General features: G+C 41.1%; 1 protein-coding gene across 3 annotated transcripts in view; it reads left to right on the top strand.

The window, feature by feature from the left end:
• Positions 1 to 20075, top strand: part of ZSWIM8 (zinc finger SWIM-type containing 8) — a 64218-nt gene that overhangs the window by 25738 nt on the left and 18405 nt on the right. The window contains exons 2-11 of one of the 3 annotated variants that reach the window (XM_064513865.1): positions 485 to 638; positions 1843 to 1937; positions 7933 to 8105; positions 9849 to 9956; positions 12983 to 13064; positions 14182 to 14302; positions 14674 to 14875; positions 15772 to 15947; positions 18373 to 19177; positions 19280 to 19381. In XM_064513865.1, coding sequence (XP_064369935.1) covers positions 485 to 638; positions 1843 to 1937; positions 7933 to 8105; positions 9849 to 9956; positions 12983 to 13064; positions 14182 to 14302; positions 14674 to 14875; positions 15772 to 15947; positions 18373 to 19177; positions 19280 to 19381 — 2018 coding nt within the window. Of the gene's footprint in view, positions 1 to 484; positions 639 to 1842; positions 1938 to 7932; positions 8106 to 9848; positions 9957 to 12982; positions 13065 to 14181; positions 14303 to 14673; positions 14876 to 15771; positions 15948 to 18372; positions 19382 to 20075 lie in introns of all 3 variants that reach the window. The other 2 variants (XM_064513864.1, XM_026094917.2) reach the window with 2 other exon arrangements.

Raw genomic sequence — 20075 nt, 5'->3', positions numbered from 1 at the left:
GCAGAATACTGAAAGTTACCAAAAACCCCAATACTAAGGTTACTGCATAACATTTTCGTTACTCTTTTGTGCATGTACATTGTTACAGTGCTTCACTGTGTAATCACCTGGCATTCACAGCATGTTGCCTGCCATATTTTCACAGAGATATGTGAAAGATATTTGGTTACCTTAAATCTTACTAAATGGCTTTAGTTTTGTCAGCAGATGAAGTTTGAGAACTGATGTCTACTAGGCTAGTGCAGCTGTCCTGATGAATGACTGGGTTTTTAGGAATGTCCAGCCCCTGCCCTGTGGGGCTGAAAACAAGCATGAGGTTGGCAGGTGACTCTTCAGAGGAGTTCTGTGGTGCCATGCACTGGTTGATCCTTGAACTTGGTGAGAGAAGAAAGAAAATGAGAAAGCTCCCTTCTCTGATCTCTCTAACCTCTCGCGAGTTTAGTTCCCCTAGTGGCTAACTGCATTTTGTTTCTTGTCTTGCTAGATGGGCTGGTGATCCCACTGGTGGAACTGTCTGCAAAGCAGGTTGCGTTTCACATTCCATTCGAGGTGGTGGAGAAAGTTTATCCGCCAGTGCCTGAGCAACTGCAGCTTCGGATCGCCTTCTGGAGTTTCCCAGAAAATGAGGAAGACATTAGGTAATGTACGCTATTTCTGCTTCATTGATGCTTTTGGAAAAGTTCTGCTCACTAGAAAAGAATTATTGTGCATTTGATGTCCCGTATAGTTGCTGCTCCTAGTGGTTGTTTGTCCAGGTTGTAATGTACAGATGGATTACTGTGGGATATGCCATGATGTGGATTTTTACTGAGAGGTAAGCTGCCTTGCGTAAGTCCCAGCAAGAGCACGTGCATGTTCTGTGTGTAAATGATACAGTATAAATGTACACCTTAGTTTGCCTAGCAGTAACTTGTTTGTGTAGGTTTGCCCTTAGATAAGTCGTGCACAATATTCTTTCCAGTTCAGATCTGTTTGTTGCATGAGTCAGAACTTAAACTGAGCTCAGAGACTCTTGGGGAGGGCTATCTCAGTATGCTATGCAAGCTTTTTATCTGTGCCAGTTTGAGGCTTGAAATAGGCTGAGTACGTAGGTGGTCAGAATGGATACAGCCAGAGAGCTGACCATATTTCTTATGGATCTAAATAAATTGGGTGACTACATAATCAAAAATTTTGTGCTTCTAGATTTTTTGCCAAAGTGTTTTGCCTGAAGCTTTTCTATTACAGGATACCTCTCAAGTAACTGTGTATCCAGAATGTTGTAGGAAAATACTGATTTTACGTTGTTTTAGGAAGAATCATCCTGACAATTGCTATGCATTCGTCTAATATTCTGATACCGGGTGGGGAAGGTGATGCCAGTATGTGCTGAAATAGTTAGAAAGATCAGCTGTGGAGGAATAGGGCAAACCAGTTGGCTGTATATGCTATAGCAATTATTCTGGTGAGCACAGAAGTAGAGAATCTCATGTGAGCATGTGATAATTCATCTAGAAGTGCAAAGGAGTTCTTACTGTGGCATGCTGACACTGGACCTTGAAGTAATTTTAGTCTTTATATAAAAGTTAAATTTTAGACCATGAATGAATTTGTATTCCAGAGCATTAGGTTAAAATTCCTAGAAATTCCCATGGCTATACACAAACCCAGTCAGAAAGAGACCAGTGATTTTTGTGATTTGCAGTGTTATGGAGAAATCGCAAAAAAGAGGTGGACTTTATCTTAAAGGCGAAGATGATAAGGATTTGTCAAAAGCCAGGTCAACAAAGAATGCAAGAGGAGAAGAATGTGCAGTGTGTTGGAACTAGACTGATGTTGATATGTTATGTCTATTTCTTCTAGATTGTACTCGTGTTTGGCAAATGGCAGTGCAGATGAGTTCCAGCGAGGGGAGCAGCTGTTCCGGGTGAGGGCTGTCAAAGACCCTCTCCAGATAGGTAAGACACTGCAGCTCCATGTCTCTAGGTATTTCAGACTCCCCAAACCATATCTGCAGTGGTGTGACCATGTCTCAAAACTAGCTTTTCTGGCATCCTAGGCTAAACTCCCTGCTACGTGCATGCTTTGTAATTTCTTGAGCAAAATACTGTGGTTTTTTTCAGCCTCCATGAGCTCAGCTGTGATATTGAGTGAAAAGCCAAATTTGCAGATTTGATGCTTAATCTGATCTGAGTCTTTTGGAGAAGATGAGATAGAATGCTTGTGTCTCCATAACATTTAAATTCTTCAGTGATAAAGAGAACTTGGCTTCCTAGTGATCTGATCAAATTAATGCTTTGCACAAAGTATATGTTACACAAAACAGAGGTGAAGTTTGCAACACTTAGTTGTTATTCTTATAGCAGAGGGTTGTATTTATAATACAGTTACTACAAGAGTAACTGTATAAGAGCAGAAGGAAATCTCTGTTGATAGACTGTGGGTTTTATCCCTCCTCCTCTTCATTCATCTCAATCTTTTTACTGCAATGGAAACTAATCTTACCTTAAACAAGAAACCAGACTCTGGATTTTTCCTGAAACCTTTCAAGGTAAAGAAAAATACTGATTTGGCTGTTCCAGTGACAGATGTTAAGACAGGGAGGAATTAGGTGAGGACTAGTACGTCAGGTGGACCATGTCAAGCTGATGCAGATGTGCTGTTTTTTCTGCATGACGAGCAAGATCATGGGGGCATTGTGCAAAGTATAAGCCTCAGAACTAGGATGCTCGTTGACATGTGGGAACTGATCCCAGCTGTGTAAGAATAATGATAATGTAAAAAGTTGAACATTGTTGGGGAGAGAAGTTCATGTATTTACTTGTGATGAGGGAAGGAAACTGCTGTGGGCCTGTTCAGTTGCCAGTGCCAGTAACACCTGACTCCTGAGGAACAGTGGAATGAATAAATTCAGGTAAAGGATCCTTAACAAGGGAATGAAAGGGACTCATGCTGTGAAGGTTGGGGAAGAAGGGGAGGAGGAGGAGGTGGTCATTGAGAAATGCAAATTGCAAGAGTTCGAACTGTGTTCTGAACATGAGGTAAAGCATCCGAAAGGATTTTACCTAGTCCGTTGACTATGGTAGTAACAGTAGCAGGAATTCTTGAGAATGGAGGTGAAGTACTTTCTCATACATAAAGTATATTGAGGTGTCTGTGAGACCAGACAGTGATTTTGGATCATCAGCAAAACTGAGCTAAATAGGATTAAACTGCAATCTGAGTACGTATATAAGCCCCTTGATGTCAGGGCCGAAATGCTGAGAGAAGCCTCTAAGGCATCTGCTGAACTTCAGGAAGGCAAACTTTTAGGAGACAAAATGAGTTGAAAGGAAACGGGCTGAAATTCAGTGATTCCTGGGACACTAACAATAGAAAAGAGCAAAGTATTTAACATACAGTGGTGAGGCTGTGCTCAAAACTTGTTCCAGTAATAAAGTAAAAGGGCGAGGAGGAGGTGTAGAGCAATGTACATGAACAGAGGCTAGTAATATTAGTGCAATGCCTATGCTTGGGAGAGAAGGAAGGGAACAGGAAAAAAGAGGAGCTCATGAATGACACCAGAAAAGAACTTCTCCAGTCCACGCGTAGCAACTGGACTCCTTGACAAAGGAGCATCTGAGTGGAAGGGAGGGAAGTAACTTTGTTTAAGCAGTAACTTTGCTTCCCTCTTGATAGAGGAACTTAGAAAACTACTTAATGGATTGATTTTTCCCTCCTCTGCCCCATGGATAGCAGCTGAGAAGCTGGTTAGTACGTGTGGGGTGGATATAATTTTAGTCGTCTTCTCTAAGTGAATTTAAAGTGCATGGTTGCAATTTTGAGTTTCATACACTGACAAATGGGAAAAGAAATAATACAGGAGAAGAAGAAGCCTTTGAGAAGGGATATGCTTTTGGGCGGGGGGGGGCAGGCAGTGTGTTGTGATATTATGGTCAGTAGGATGAAGCCTGAAACATACTTTGCGCTCTTTTGTCCTATTTCTCTTTGCAGGGCTGTATAAGATGTTTTTTGAAAATAAATTAGTAATCTTAGTCATCTTGTTCACATGCAAATCCATGTCCACAGTTTCTGGACAATAGCACCTCTTCATCCCATTCCATCGACCCACTTTCGTGTTCCGCTGTACATACAAAAAGGATTGGCTTTTATAGACTTTTCCCTATACATTCCCTTTGTAGCAGTCACCCTGCTGCCTCCCCTCCTAGCGCTGAAGATGTTGTTCTCAAATAGGTGTGTTGTAGTTGCTGATTTCAGACTTTTGTCTATCTTATTCTAGTTTTTCTTTTTAGCAAATGAGGGAGGCAGCAGCAGACCCAATGCAGTTCTTGATTCTCACTCTTCCATCTTCTCGAATAGTGGCTCTAACTCTCCTGCTTTCTGAACTTTCTCCCATCTTGCTTAAACAAACAAACAAACAAAACCTCCAGAATTGCCTTGCTTTACTTCCTGTCTAACAGACTTGGTTCAGCTCCTCTTTCCCGGTTTCTGTTAGTTCTGGGAAAGCCAGAGAAAAAGTTTTTAAATTGTATGCATAGGCATGTTTGTTATCACTGTTACAGGTGCAGCAGAACTATCTAGTATCAGTGAAGAAAGCTTGTATTGCAAATGTATTGCAGGAAGTGTTTATCATAGAGGCGGTGTTAACTCATAGGTCACTTAAATGTTTTCATCCCAGTTGCTTACTGAGTGGCTTGTAGTGTTTCAGATTCATGCATTTCCATCTGAAATCGTGAGGACTAACAGAATCTCAGCAAAGTGAATAAACAGACCTGAAATATCTCAATAAATGAATTCCATGATAAAATAAATAATAAATGCAGAAGACAGCGGTGTAGCAATCCTGCAGTCCTAGAAACGAGTTTGACAATGGGATGCAGGCCTGCCTTTTAAATGCTTTTCCTGAAAGGTGACGAAGAGGCTTTTTGTTTGTCTATTTGTAATCATTCTCTTTCTTAGAAAACTGGCATATGATCTTCATATTTATGCACTTTCCCACCCCCATAACTATTAATTTTTGAGGGAGGGCAGTGAGAAGGCTAGGTCATGGGCTGAAAAACAAGCCCTCTCTATTTTGTGGGACCTGATTTGGGATGCAGTTGATTATTTCCAGCTTTTCTGCTTGATCAAACCATGTGTCTTAACTGAGTATCACAGAAGACAGCGTGCTGCTGCCCGTTCTTCACTACATGATAAAACCTGCTTCATGGGTGCAGCAGATCACTCCTGGTGCTCTCTGTGAGTTATAACCGTATCGTACAATGCATGCTAGGCCTGACACATCCTCTGAAGCACTGGTGCTGTCTGCCTGGCATGTTTGTTCTGTGTGAGTAGTAAATCTGGTACTCATAAGAAGTGTAAGATGCGCTTTTTGTGTAGCAAGCCCAAGTGCTTTCACAGAAGCCCTAAGCTTGCTCCGTGCATGCAGTGCATTTCAAAAAAAGAGGTAGCAGGGGGAGTGCAACTCCTGGCAGAGCAATTCCTCTGGCCTGTGGCCTGTTCTTGAGGTCTCCTGGGAGTGGAGCTTGCTGACAATAGGCTAATTGGATCTTCGTTTTTCTGGTAGGCTACATGCAGCTGCAGAACGAATGCTGCTGGTACGTATGGGCAGTTAGTTTTTTGTGAAATGCTGTTGTGCATGGGAGTAGACTTGCTGTTGATGACTAGTGGAAGCGGGGAGGGAATGGGAGGGAAGCCCATTGTTTGTTCTTGCAGTTTCCGTAAGGTGAGCAGGTCAGTTAGGTACACAGTGGACATGACTTGCATTCCCATTTAAGCAAGAGGGGAAGAGCTGTGATCTGCCAGAGCAGGTAACAGTTGCAGTTGCACCGTAAATGAGTACAATTTGATGACCATTTCTTTAAGCAGTAGCATTGGGCTAAGCAGTCCAGAACGGTCCCCATTATCATTACCTTTTCAACTTAGGCGGCTTCAGCTGTCTATAAGTTGTACAGTGAAGTGGATGGTGACATTTATCCTGATAAAAGTAGTCATTAATTTAGTGCAGATGTTTTCCCTGCTGCGGTTTCCTGTGCCATCCCACAAACAGTTGTTCAGTACAGTAAGATTGATGGTGCAAGAGGATCGGGCAGGGCTGCTTGAATTAGCAGTGTCACAGGCAGAAATGCTCATCACGCTACAGTGCGAGTTCAAGCTTGTGATATGGCAAGCTTTGTATGGCAGCCCCTAAATATTTCTTCTCTTCGTCTCTTTTTAAAACCTTTCCTCTTTGTATTTAATCAGTTAATTGTCTTCATGTGCAAATTAAAAAAAAAAAATCATGATAGGGTCTTGATGAGAAGGCGTCATTGTGACCCATGCTGCTTTAACACCTTTTGAATGCCTCCTCTTCTCAGTGAAGTAGAATTGCTGCAGTTGCAGTTTGTGAAATGCTTAATTTGCTTTTGTGAAAATTAGGACATCTTGGCATTAGTCTGAGATGTTTCTAGTGTAACAGAAGGACTAGCTGAACTGTTTGGGTTGTATTATCCAAGTGTGGAGCATAAATTAGAACTGTAGCTAGTAATAAGCAGTGCAGTAATTTTGTGGTGAATGCCGCCTTTTGTTTTGATTCTGTTCCAATTGCTAAAATAGCTGAAGAATTTGGGTGGCATTATGTGTACTAATCAAAATAATCACCCACATCAGGAAGAGGATTTGAATCCTGATGCGCAGGAGAAATAAAAAGGTTAAACAAGGTAACAGCAAGTTTGTTTTGGCATAGGGATTATATTTTGAGGAAGAATTACTGCACATTATTTTACATGGGATTTAATAGGTCATGTGTGCTACTGAACACCATGTTTATTATAGTTGCACAATGTCATAATAAAACTTAGTAGCCTGGATTTATAACCTACTTGCCCATGCTGACGATGGAGAAACTGTTTCAAACATCTGTCCCAAGCCATATCTTTTTACCTAGGGTAGATTGTTGGACTGAATTCCGATTGTAGCTTTGATGCCCTTTGTACTTTTTATGTTGCATTTGAACTGAAATTGAATCTAGCGAAAAGGCTTTGAGATTGGTAGTCATTGCTACTGAAGAAGATTAACTGGTGATAGGGGCCTTAGAGGCAAGTGGAAAATTTGTGCTCTTAATGGCTTTTTCCTGCCCCTTATGTTGTGCCTCTGGATAACCATTATTTGTAGAAGAAGCTGCACTATGAGTACAACTGGAATGTGCTGTATATGAGTTTACATGAAGCCAGGTCTCATTAAAGTTGTCATCCTGCCCAAGATGAGATTCATAATTCATTTGTTTGAGCACAGAGGAGCGGGCTGGATTCTTTTAAGTGTTGTTGCTGAAATTTCCCTTTCCCATTGATTTTAATTGGAGCAAGAGATTTGTTTGTTTGTTTTTGTTTTCAGAGTACCTGGTTTATAAAAGATATACATTTTTTCAAAATTGCAAAGAGGCACATAATTTGCAAGAAATAGTTTTGTTAAATTGGTGGCTTCTGAAGCCACAAGGTGATGCTAAGAGGTATAAGAGCTGCCTCCTTCAGTTCACTGCAATATTGTCAAAGTCGATGGAGTCGAAAATAACTCTGAAGAAATCACCTAACCTGTTCTTCTGTACTGTTGCCAGTTAATTAACATACAAGTCATGCCCAAAGTATGTATAGTTTAGCTGTGACCCCACCATCCAAAAGCCACACTTTTCAGTGGTGGCTTGATCCATTCCTGCTTTACCTTGTTAAACACAAATTAATATATTAAAAGCTTGTCTTTTTGAACTTGTTATGTCTTTCTGTTAATGTGCTGTTGTAGCTGATTGGGAAGAGACATGTGCCGGAAACTCTAAACTAGTGGCATTCCTGTGTGGATGTTGTTGCCACGTTGCTACAAATATTACTGTTTTGCTGCTTACCTACATGAATTTCCATGCTAGTTGAATGTGTCCTGTCCCAGGCACCAGAGCAGTAACTTTGGACTTTTGAATTTTGACAGGCTTCCATCTGAGTGCCACTGTGGTACCGCCGCAGATGGTGCCACCCAAAGGTGCGTACAACGTGGCAGTGATGTTTGACCGATGCAGGATCACGTCATGCAGCTGCACCTGTGGAGCTGGGGCCAAGTGGTGTGCTCACGTCGTGGCTCTCTGTCTCTTCCGGATACACAATGTAGGCATTTAAATACAGTTTTGCTCCTCCCTAGGCATCTTCCCCTCTGAATCTGTCCGTCACTACAGCTTTATGCACATGCACTCTCCGTAGGGAAGCTGTTCTTGGCGTTCCTCTTTGGTTACAGACTGTGCGAGTGTGTGCTCGCAGTTGCAGTCTGCAGTGTGAATTGACCGAGGCTCTAAGCTGCAGAATGCCCTTTGATAATGTGTGAATTGCTAAAAGTAGGTAAACAATCCTTTTTGGCCCCTTCCTGTTTCTCATTTAAATGCTAGAATCAGTCATTCTTTCTTCAGTTCTGAAGGAGTGAAAGGTCACCAATAGTTAGTCTTTTATTAAGTCTTTGTAAATATGGGATTGAAAAGCTCTTTCTTTAGGCTCTTTGATCGTTCAGAGTGCAGAGGGAAAGTTATTTTGATCACTGTTGGCCTTTATGTTCCCCTGGTCATTTGTCGTTTTGACTTGTGGATTTCAAACAGGTAGTTATGTTTATATTTTTATTTGTCTGTAGCAATCTGTGTGGCCTTGTATACAGTGAAAATGTATTCCCTATCCCAAGGAACTCCAGGTGAAAAAAGGTAGAATCCACATGCGATATACAAGTTGAGCATTCAGTCTTGTGTGCAGATTTATCTCCTTAAGTCTTTGGAAAGCTGTAAGAAATATGTCTTAAGGAAGGATTAAGCCTGGAGGATTGAAAGGAACAGAAGATTTTCTGCTGTCACACAACATTTTATAGCTAGCATGGTTATGATCAACTCCAGGTTCCTAAATGAGTGCTAATTACCTACTGAAACTTGCTGATAGTTTGTCAGTGGCATTTCACAATAGACAATTGTAGTGGGCTTAAACTGATAGTTGTGTGAAATCATCAGAATATCAGTGTACTTTCTGTCCTTAGTCATGGCAGTAGAGTTGGCAAAGACTTAGATTCTGCTCTGAAATGATTATGGAGAGTGAGACTAGGAAGCAAACTTTTATTTATAGTATTGGCACCCAGAAAGTTTGGAACCTGTGTAAGATGTTCATGCCCCCCCTGCCCATCCTTTCTCCTACCCGAAAGATGGTAGTGAAAGGGTTTTTATGTTTGTGTATACTGATTGCAAATACCAACAAATTTCATTCTGAAGGATATTGCTCTGTGTAGACAAATCAATATCAGAAGCATCTTTATCATCAAAGTGCTCTTGCCTGTTTCCAAGTTAAATTTTAGGCGGGTGCCGTTTGGACTGTTTTTAGTCTGTATGGTGAAAAAGGTGAGGAAACTAGTTTTTATTATCTATGATCTGTTGTTTTGAGATATGAAACGAGATTGATTTTAAGATTGAAGAGAAAATGTTTAATGGGATAAATGAGGTGGTTGTGATTCTATGAAACAGCCCCCCACAGAGCTACTTCATTTGCCAGAAGCTTAAAAAATAATGTCCTATTTAAGAGGTTTGTTTGTGAAATCTCTGCCAGTATTTGTGCAATTGCTAGCAACAACAGATCTTAAGCACAGCTGTTAAAGCAGTTTCCTCGACAAGAAACTCTTAAAAACAGTTTTTATAAAACCTAGACAGCTTATTTGCATCTTATCTGCAACACTCTGCTGTACATAATTACAGAAAAATATTGTGTCCATCAAGACCACGAATGATGAGCTTTGGCATAGCCGTTGTTTATGACACTTGAATTGTCCAGTGGGCACAGCTCAGGTCTGACCTGTTAACGGCAGTGTTATGTCTCCTGTTCTTTCCTCAGGCATCTGCGGTATGCTTACGAGCACCTGTTTCTGAGTCCTTGTCTCGGCTACAAAGAGACCAGTTGCAAAAATTTGCTCAGTACTTAATCAGTGAACTTCCACAACAGGTAAATGGGGACAATCAATAGGACTGACTTGTTAAAGATTGCAGTATCTTTATTCTGGGTGGATTTGTTGCAAGATAACCAGTTATGCTATTTGATTAGGAGTTTACTGGCTTTCAGTTCTTTTCAAGTTTGCCATTCCATTATTTTACAATTGCCTTTTGCCAAGTAAAAGATGAGAAATGTCTTAAAAGCACAGTGAACGATGCTGGCTATTAATATTAGCATACATATGTGCTTAGCTTGTGGATATAAAGATCAAACACAAAATAAATGTACGGTGGTGGGAAAAACTTAGGACAGAACAAATCATATTGTTCCTTTTTGTGAGTTTTGTTAGTTGGGAAGACTACCCAGGGGCTGTGTTGTATGCCTTAGGTGGGCAGTCCCTAATGCACCCAATCAGTGATTTTTTGACTTCTCCCATGTAGCTTCTTGGTGATTCCTAAGAATCATTTGGGTTATGAAAAACAATAGAGAGAAAAATTTTGTTAGTCAAAGGTAAAATCTTTCTTTCTTATTCCTCAAATATCTTTATTTTTCAAGGTCAGGTCATTTCTATCATCTAGTCAAAATGCATGCATTGGTTATACAAGCATATTGAAGTGACTGGGAAATGTTTGCTTTAAAATTAAAAATATAAGGGTTTGTCACCTTTTATTCTGATTCAACCAAATGAGGCAGAGAATCACTGCCCTGCCTGAATACCTGGCACATTTAAGTACCATGTGTACAATGTGTTAAGTAGAAGTTAAAATACTGTCAGCATGTGCCTAATATTTATATTGTGATAGTATGCTTGGGACACTAAGATAGTCTATCTCTGAAATGTCCTCAAAATTATCTCCAGAAATATTAGTCTGCTTAGGAGAGGAAATAGAGGAGTCAATAATATGAAAATGATATAAAAACATGGCTTTTCTTGTTGCTGAGAGTTCAGTACCAATAGCATGTGCATCTTTCTGCAGGACATAAAAAGGAAAAGCTTTTTTTCCCTCCTTAAGGACTCAGAGCTTTATGCCACATAGTTTGGTACTTTGTAAAGGAGAGTTTTGAAAGGCTGCTAGTGGTGGTAGTTGTTTCTTGAATAGCATGCGAGTTGTTTGCCTGATATGATGCTTCATATAATCTGTGTCTGCCCCTTTTTGGAGAGTTTGTTTCTCCTTCAGTTATTTGTACCAGCTGTGCACCCTGGAACATCTGGACAAATAGATTACTTCTTGCCAGATAATCTGATGGGATTCTGCCCAACAGAAAAGTTTGGATTTTATTGGCAGATGCATCTAAGCTTGTGTAATATAATTCCCTTAAAAAAGGAAGCCATGCCCCAAACTATTCTAACAGTCTCTGAGATTCCTGAATGGAGATATTTTGATACCTCGGGTCCCTGTATTTTGACTGCATGATGTAGAAACAGAGTGGGCTGCTCACATGGCTCCATTTTATCCTTATTTCCAGCTGGTGAATTACGTTATGCTCCAATAATAGTGTTGAATTACTTCAAGTGTGAAGGGATGGTGGTCTGCAGGAATGCAGCTAGATAAGAGGTGTTTTTCAAAATGTTTGTGGGAAGTGTTTTGCATTTCTGTGAAAATGTCAGTGATGTTGAGCAGCTGGAAGTTCTTACCCAGTTCTTCTCCCAAGATTAATCTCCCTTCAGGAACCCAGTTTTCCTATTCCAATTAGGTATGTGTGCCTTGGCAAAAGTGCCTAAGGGAAAGTTTCTGGAGGTCCCTGGTACTTCAACCTTAAGGTGTGACACTGCCTCATCCTGTGACTTTTCTGCTTCTCAGTGACTTAAAATCTGTAGTAGTGGAAAAAGGTGAAAGAATAGCTTAATGTTGAGCCTGTTTCTTCAGGTGACTCAAATGCAAAATGTGCTTCTGAAGTATTGTTTTTCTCCATCTGTTTGTGAGATGGGTCCATATTATTTGCAAATATCTGCCTCAAGGTATATTGAATATTGCTTGCTTTGCAGTATGATCTTCAACTGCAGCTGCTGTGCAGAGAGAGGTGGGGGGGTATCAGATGTGATGTTGCTAGTCATTTAAATCCTAACTTTATCCCTAGCCTATTGTGAATGTGAATGCTAAAGAGTAAATAGATCTAAGGTTGCAGCCCAGACTTAGTTTGAAAGTGAGGAAAAAAGAGCTTTTTGCAATTCATTTTCCTTCCAAAAAGACCAGAAAGAGCAAAAAGACCAATTGGATCTACTCAGGGTTTTGCAGTCAGGTGTGAGCCTCTGTTGCTTATGCTCTGACCTGCCAGAAGCTATGATTGCATTGGTTTAGTGTTGAGCCTGAGTTAATATATGTACCGTCTCTCTGCCGTAAGCATTCTAAACGAACTGAAGTCTGCCTGCAGAATTATGTATACATGTAATTTATAGTTTTTTCCTCCATTCCCACGAACTTGCTTTTTAGAGAAATGATTTAGGAGCAAGAAACAAAAAGCATTCAAAGTGCAGGGAAATAGTGACCTTGGCAGCAGTCACTTCCATATCTCTGAAAACCAGCTGCAGTATCACTCTCTGCTGGCAGCTCCTCCTCCTCAAGAAATGAGAAAGGAACTAATAACCTGTGATGCTTTTATTTACTTCTTAGGGTGTGAATGTAGGAAATAAGCTTTGCATAAAGGTTTGCTTTGAGAAAGGAGAGGAGAAAGTGGAACAGCTAGTTCTGCTATCGTATTATCTTTAGCACCCTCTACTGTCCAGTCTGAAAACATGACTGTTAAACTTGCGGGTGAAGAACTAGGAAAAGAAATTGTAAAATTAACTGGATGTTTGTGTGTATGTGTGTATATATATATTTATATATACATACACACACACACACAAATAGGCATATAAATATATGCATGTCATATAAGCTTGCATACATATACATATGTACACACAAATACATATGCGATATTTAATACTTGTGATATTATGAGTCCTTCAGTCATGAAAATCCAGGTGGGTCTTTGGCTGGATGTAGCGGGACAAGAAATGCTATGTATATTGAATGTTTCATTCATGTTTGCAGATTCTTCCAACTGCTCAGCGCTTGCTGGATGAGTTGTTATCTTCTCAGTCCACTGCCATCAACACTGTGTGTGGAGCCCCAGGTAACCTTGTTGAATCTTATTTCAATAATCTGTGTCAAAGATAGGAAGCAGGTATTTTTCTGTTGCTTTGAGTTTCCAAATTGATGGGTCACCATATATCTAGGATTGCAGGTGGAGGTCAATGAAAGGGGACAAATACAGATATTTTTGTATATATATGGAGCAGCTACAGGAAATTGCTAGTGTGGTGGACTCAGGGTGTGCAGAGGGGAAGGGAGCTTTGAGCACCGCACTCTTTCCAATGGAAAATTTTTCTGCTTAACTGGGTGTTAACCTGTTGTGGTGCTGCATTACCCTCTTGATGAAGATTTTTTTCTTAATGACCAGTATGAATCTTCCACTGTGCCTGCTGCCCTTTGTTTTATCATCTTCCAGTACCGAAAAGAGTTTGTCTTTGTTATGTTTGTGACAGTTGAAGGCTGTTGTTAGATCACCCCTCACTGTCGTCGTCTTAGACAAAACAAGCCCAGGTTTCTCAACCTTTTCTCGTAGGTTGTGTGCTCTGTGCCAACTGTCTTGATAGCTCTCTGCTGAGTCCTCTCTGGTTTCTCATTATCGTTTTTGAGGCCAAACTAGGGGACCCAAAACTGGATACAATATTCCAGGTGCAACCTTACTAGTATCAAGTAGAGGGTGATAAAATAACTTCCTTACATGTGGTAGCCATGCTTTCCCACAAATAGACTATGATTTATTTGTGATGAAAGTGTATCATTAATTTGTATTCCCTTTGACATTCACCATAATTTGCAAGCCCTTTCAGCTACACAGCCATTTGCTTTTCAACCTGTATTGGTGCATGGGGTTTTCTGCCCCAGGTACAGAAGTTTACATTTTTCCTTGCTGAACTTCATGAGGTTTCTATTGGCACAATCCTTGAATTTCCCACGGTCCCTGGTTGTAGCTGTGCCATTCAGCATGCCAGTCTCACCTCCCAGTTTAGTACTGTCAGTGATTAAGGTAATGCCAGGATAGCATTTTGAAATAGTGAGCAGTTCTGCAACTGGTGAAATAAACTGAATAACATTGTTTATATGCTCCCTATAATCTCTGTGGTTGGGCCCACAGAGAACATCTCTTCAAAACCTCCAAACTGTGTATGTGTTCTTTCATTAAGATCCCACTGCTGGACCCTCTGCATCAGATCAAAGCACGTGGTACTTAGATGAGTCTACTCTGAGTGACAACATAAAGAAAACTCTTCATAAATTCTGTGGACCCTCTCCTGTTGTTTTCAGGTGAAGTGTTTCCCATTCAAGGGAAAATGTAATATTCACATATTCTGTAAGCTCATTCATTTAATCTTGATAGTATGTACCCTGATGTGATGCCATGGAATGAAGGATGCTTAGTTTTGCCGTCACTCTTCCAGACTGTAGTATTGCATACCTTGTCCAATGTTATTTTGGTAGAGCACGCTGTGTATTTGCTCAATACTTTACTTGTATGGTATTCTCAGGCTTCAGCTATGCATCCTCTCTTCTATTATGCATGGTTGTCCCATTCAGCACACAGATGTACTTCTGGATGTGGCATATACCCATGGGATTTTGCGTGGCTGTGCTTGAGTTCATTCTTCCTCATCCCTGCACCTCTCTTTTATATGCAGCGATGTGAATTCAATGTATCTCTCTTCCACGGAGCCACCAGCTGCTGCTGAGTGGGCCTGTCTCCTGCGTCCTCTGCGAGGAAGGGAGCCCGAGGGAATCTGGAACCTGCTTTCCATCGTGCGGGAGATGTTTAAGAGACGGGATAGCAATGCAGCTCCTTTGCTGGAGATTTTGACTGACCAGTGTCTCAACTATGAGCAGGTATTTGAACCTCCCTGCTGTGAGGAAAAAAGAACGACTTCTGTGAATTGGGCTGATCCCATGTGCCGTTAAATTCACGGCTGAGTTTTTTTATTTAGTTATTTTAACGATCTAAATGCATTATGGGCATATGCCTTCCCACACCAAAATTATCTTATAGTTTGTTCTTGTGCTGATTCAGTGATGCCCCAGCAATGCTACATCCCCAATATACCTAACCATTGTAACATCAGTGTACAAGTCTGAATTCTTCTTTAAGCAAACCTGATTTGATTTCTGCCCAGTCAAGGTGGTTTATTACAATAATTTTTCCAAAACAAAGCACACCAGCTATGAGCTGTCATTTTGACATGCGTTGAGTGGTAGAATCTCAGACTCTGATTATTTTTATAGAAAGTATCTTTTGGTAGGTTTGAGTCGTAATCTGTTGGATAAGTATTTGATTCTCGTTACGAGAAAGATTTCCTTTGATAGTTCAGGACACTGATCTCTCTCCATAATATAAGATGCAGTGAGAGTTCCCTTACTACCCTATTGTATATCTCAGTTTTGAGCAGGGAAAAGGAAATGCTTCGCTTACCACATCTATTCACTTTTTTCTCCAAATGTTAAGGCTTCTAGGAAGCAAACCTGCTGTGAATTTTTTTTTTTCTGTGGGGGCATATGCCTTCTGGGAATGAAACAAATTTTGAGGCCCTTGGTTCTCACAAACTACTACTGCTTTATTGCTCAGTTATTTTGGAGTGAAATGAAAACACAGTGCTAGCTACCTGTTAAATATTTACACAGCTGTGATATACAGATTCAGTAGCCTTGTTGTTAAAAAGTTAAGTGAGAGAGCACGGGATGGGATGGTAGCCAGGACCCAGCTCTACTGAACATGCTTTCTCCTGCAGATAACCGGCTGGTGGTACAGTGTGCGAACATCTGCATCACACAGCAGTGCTAGCGGGCACACGGGCCGCAGTAATGGCCAGTCAGAAGTAGCTGCTCATGCCTGTGCAAGTATGTGTGACGAGATGGTGGTTCTTTGGAGGCTGGCTGTCCTTGACCCAACTATTAGTCCACAGAGGTGAGCACCAGAATTAGATAACCTGTAGTGGGTGTAGAGACTCCTTAAACAGTGGACTCAATCTCTCATTTATTTCTGTGATGTGCGAGCACACTCAGAATTTCTTCCTGTAGATGTCCTGTGATTGTATCATTAGCTCATTAAGCAAACTGTTCAACTGTAAGTCCTTCTGGCCTATGTGCTATGTAATGTTAAAGAGAACTATAATTGCTTTCAACTTTAGCTGATATTGTTGCTTACTTTTAGCAACATCATGTAGTGTGAATAATTAGTTGTTTTCTGTGAGAAAACAACTAATTTTTTTCCCTTTATCTTATGAGCGTAATTCTGCATTTCAGCATCCCATTGGAGAACATTTTCTGTGGATGGTAATACAGACTACGAATAAATTTTAACACTTTTTAAAACTTGAGCTATTCAGCAATTTAGTGGATTTTTGTTTAGCCCTGTTAGGCATTGTTGACCGTTTCAAGATGAACCATTTCTCATTTTCTGCGCTCTTAGGGAGCTTGTTCTCTGCAAAGTATTGGCAAATAGTATCACAGGTATGTATTTTTCAGTTGCCTTAGGGAAAATTGTGTGGCTTCTGTAGGTTTCTAATCCATATTTTGCCTTGGTAAATCACCACCACTTTCTTTAGCATAAGCTGAATAGCATATCAGGTACTGAGGGCTCACGTTAGACATCGTGCTTGACATTGTAATAATTTTTTTGTCCATCTAGTCTACAAAGTGTAGTGTGCAAATTGTACTGTATTAATTTAATGTGCTATAAATGGTCAGAAATTTTTTTTCAGAACAAAGAAAGGGTGTTATTTTCAGTACAATTGCACTTTAATAATATTTGCTTTCTGTAAATTGCTGCTTAACATTAATATAATACTATATCTTTGTAAGGTGGATCAGGAACACTGAAATGGATGCAGTTTCTATCTTGTACAGTTTACAGTATGAAGTAGCTAAACATAGGTGATGAAAACAAATTGACGATGGTAGGAAACTGGGAATGAGGCTTAAAATAAACACAAACATCAATCACATCACATAGAAAAACCATAAAAGCTCTTTGGCTTTTAATAAAGTATGAAGTTGTGTTGTATATGTATTCACATTTTGGTTATCTGATGCACTCCAAATTTGCTCAAAGCTCCTACTTAAACTCATGCATAATTCAAATGCTCCTGCTTGATTTCCTGTTCTCTTCGAGTTTGAATAGTCATCAGGAAGAAACCTCTTCTGTCCATTCTCACTACTCTTCCTAGTGAGCCATAAGAAAACTTGCTGCCTCATTTGTAATTCATTGCAGACTCTCATCCTCATATTACCTTTTCTCAGTAGTTCCCCCTCCTTCTTTTTCCTTCTGAAAATCCTCTCCTTGACTAAGCCCTGCTAGTCTGCTCTCTTGTTAATTGGTTTCTTTAGTGGTGAAATAGAAGCAGTCCATTCTTTTGAGCTCATTTTGTCCCATTGCACCTAAATTGGGCCACCCTATTTTGATGTACTTTTGTGTCCTTTTGATAGGAAATCTGAGGATTGAAGTGTTGGGCTTGTATCCCAGATCCCTGAAATCTGTGGCAGGAATAAGATGGCAGTTGGCTGAGACGCTTGATGCAGTATCTAGAGATGTCTTTTCCTCTTCTTGAATCAGATCAGCTAAACATGTAGTCCATTCAAACTATCTCACTCGTATGCTTAGGCTCTAAGTGAGGTTTGGAGCTGGGGAACACAGAAATGCTTTGCTCATCTCCTAGTAATACACGGCATGGGACTAACTGCTGTGATAATTATATATAATCCTACCAGCTCCTCAGATTTCTTTGAACATCAATTATATTTCTGTCTTGCTTGTTCTGTGCCTGTGGGTTGCAATAGTTTAGCCTCCTGAGGACAGCCTGCTACAGCCTAAATCAAATTGTTGTGCCTCTAGATAGGCATATTTGGGCAAAACATAAGAATCCAAGAGGTAAATTAGGTGGTCCTGTCTGGCAATGTGCTTCCAAGCATGGGCTGTTTAGATTGCACTTGTGAAAGTCTTGACCAGAGTTGTTTGCAGTGCCTTTTCACCTCTTTGTTTTGTGAATGATTCTGACCCCCAGGGAGGAGCAGTCTGAGACCGCTAAGGCACCTATAATGCCTTATCTGAGGCTCTTAACAGAGTAGACAGTACTTCATTTTTAACCTTCCTGTTTGTAGCATGCTTTCGTGTTGGTGCCAATGTTGTTTCTATATTCTGGGCCTGTCTAGGACTTGGTCATTAATATACCTGTTTCTTTTTCTAGACTTATCTTCTTACTAATGCTGTGTATACTCATTTTAGCAGAAGAGTGTTCTGACCAAGAGAAGGAGGGATTCTGTGGGTTAGGAGGTAGTTTGTTGCTGATGTATTTTGTCTGCTTTCTAACCTGTCCTCTCACTTCTTCCTTTAGGCGCAGGGACCTTTGCTCACAGCTCAGACAGTGGCAGCTGAAAGTCATAGATAACGTCAAGAGGGGTCAGCACAAGAAATCACTGGAGAAGCTCTTCCAGGGTTTCAAGCCAGCTGTGGAAGCCTGTTACTTCAACTGGGAAGAGGCTTATCCCATTCCTGGGATCACATATAGCAGCACTGACAAGAAGAACTCATTCTGTTGGGTAAAGGCCATCCAGCAGAGGAGCTGCCGGTTGCAGTGTGCAGAAACTACCTGTGAGACTGGTAGAGCCCATGGACAGGAACCCGGTGGACCGTGTGTGCAGCCTGGGGACAGGCCACGTCCCTCTCCCCAGGAGCCAGCAGTTCGTCCAAAGGAACTCACTGGAAAGCGGAAAGTTGTCTCTGAAACGCCACAGAGGGTTCTGAGACGACTTTCAGCAGAAGGTGATAAAACTGTGTATAAGACTGGAGTGGGCAAAACCAAGTTGCCAGTGAGCAAAGGCTTGACCAGTAAACATAGTGGGAAACGCCGCATGAGCAGTGAAGACAGCTCTCTGGAGCCGGACTTGGCAGAGATGAGCCTGGATGACAGCAGCTTGGCTCTGGGGGCAGAAGCCAGCAACACGTTTAGTTTTACAGAAAGCCCACTGAGCAGGAGCTACAGGGACACCTTTGAGGAGGATGGTGGGGTGTATTTCTCTGAGGGACCTGAGCCCAGTGTCAGGAGCAGTTCCACGGCCAAGAAATCGCCTAAGGATCCTGTGGGAGAAATGGGTAGTGGCGATGACGACCTGCCTTCTGCAGATGAGAACAGCGGTGGTGTGAGCCTGAAGCCAGAAGAAGTGGGGGAGAATGGTGCAGCAGGGGGAGGGGATGAGGGAGAAGAGGAAGACGATTACCAGGTATACTATCTGAATCCACAGGAGGTAGCCAAGGAAGATGATGACAAAGCTGAAGGAGGAAATGAAGAGGAGCAGGATATATTTGCTGGTATAAAGCCTCTGGAGCAGGAAAACCGGATGGAGGTGAGCTGGATCTAGTTCAGAACACTTGTGTTGCGGTTTTCTTTATGTATTGTACACGTCACTCTCATCACCCTCTCAGCTGGCACACTTAACATCGTATGTTAAGTCAAGTGCTTAACTATAATGTCATCATAACCCGTTGTATCATAACATATCTACAGTCTTAATGTAGTGATATCACACTTATGCTTCCCACAGGCTTGACCCCCTATTGCTCTGCTCCCTTGAAGTGTGTCCCAGTTTTCGCTCATACCATCTCAGATTCCAGGATTTACGAATGTAGGCAAAACAGTGTCTGCTTTTTCCCCAGCCTCACTCTTGAAAATGGCAAAATTGACTGAGCTCAAATTCAAAAAAAAAAAAGACTGAGACATGCCCAGCAGGAAAAATTTAAATCCAACCACATAAACATAAATTCTCTGGAAAGCAAGTGACAGTCTAAATATGCTGTGACAGATTCCTGTAATAACCTCTGAATATGCTTAGGGCTTGCACCTATATAAGCAAGAAGCTGAAATGGGTACGCATGGAAACAGTTACAGTAGCTCAGCTTTGGTTTTAGTTTATCTTTGAGTAATTATCTGATCATAGCACTTGGAGGGAGGGAGGGGACTTAATCATGGAAGATAAGGGAGTACTTAAAGGGATGGTGATGAAGGTCCAGGCAAGGAGGACTCTGTGAGACGGCCTGCTG

The sequence above is a fragment of the Dromaius novaehollandiae genome, chromosome 6, assembly GCF_036370855.1.
Source record: "Dromaius novaehollandiae isolate bDroNov1 chromosome 6, bDroNov1.hap1, whole genome shotgun sequence".
NCBI lineage: Eukaryota > Metazoa > Chordata > Aves > Casuariiformes > Dromaiidae > Dromaius > Dromaius novaehollandiae.
Note: the sequence above shows the minus strand (reverse complement) of the source record. Positions and strands in the feature narration are given on the sequence as shown.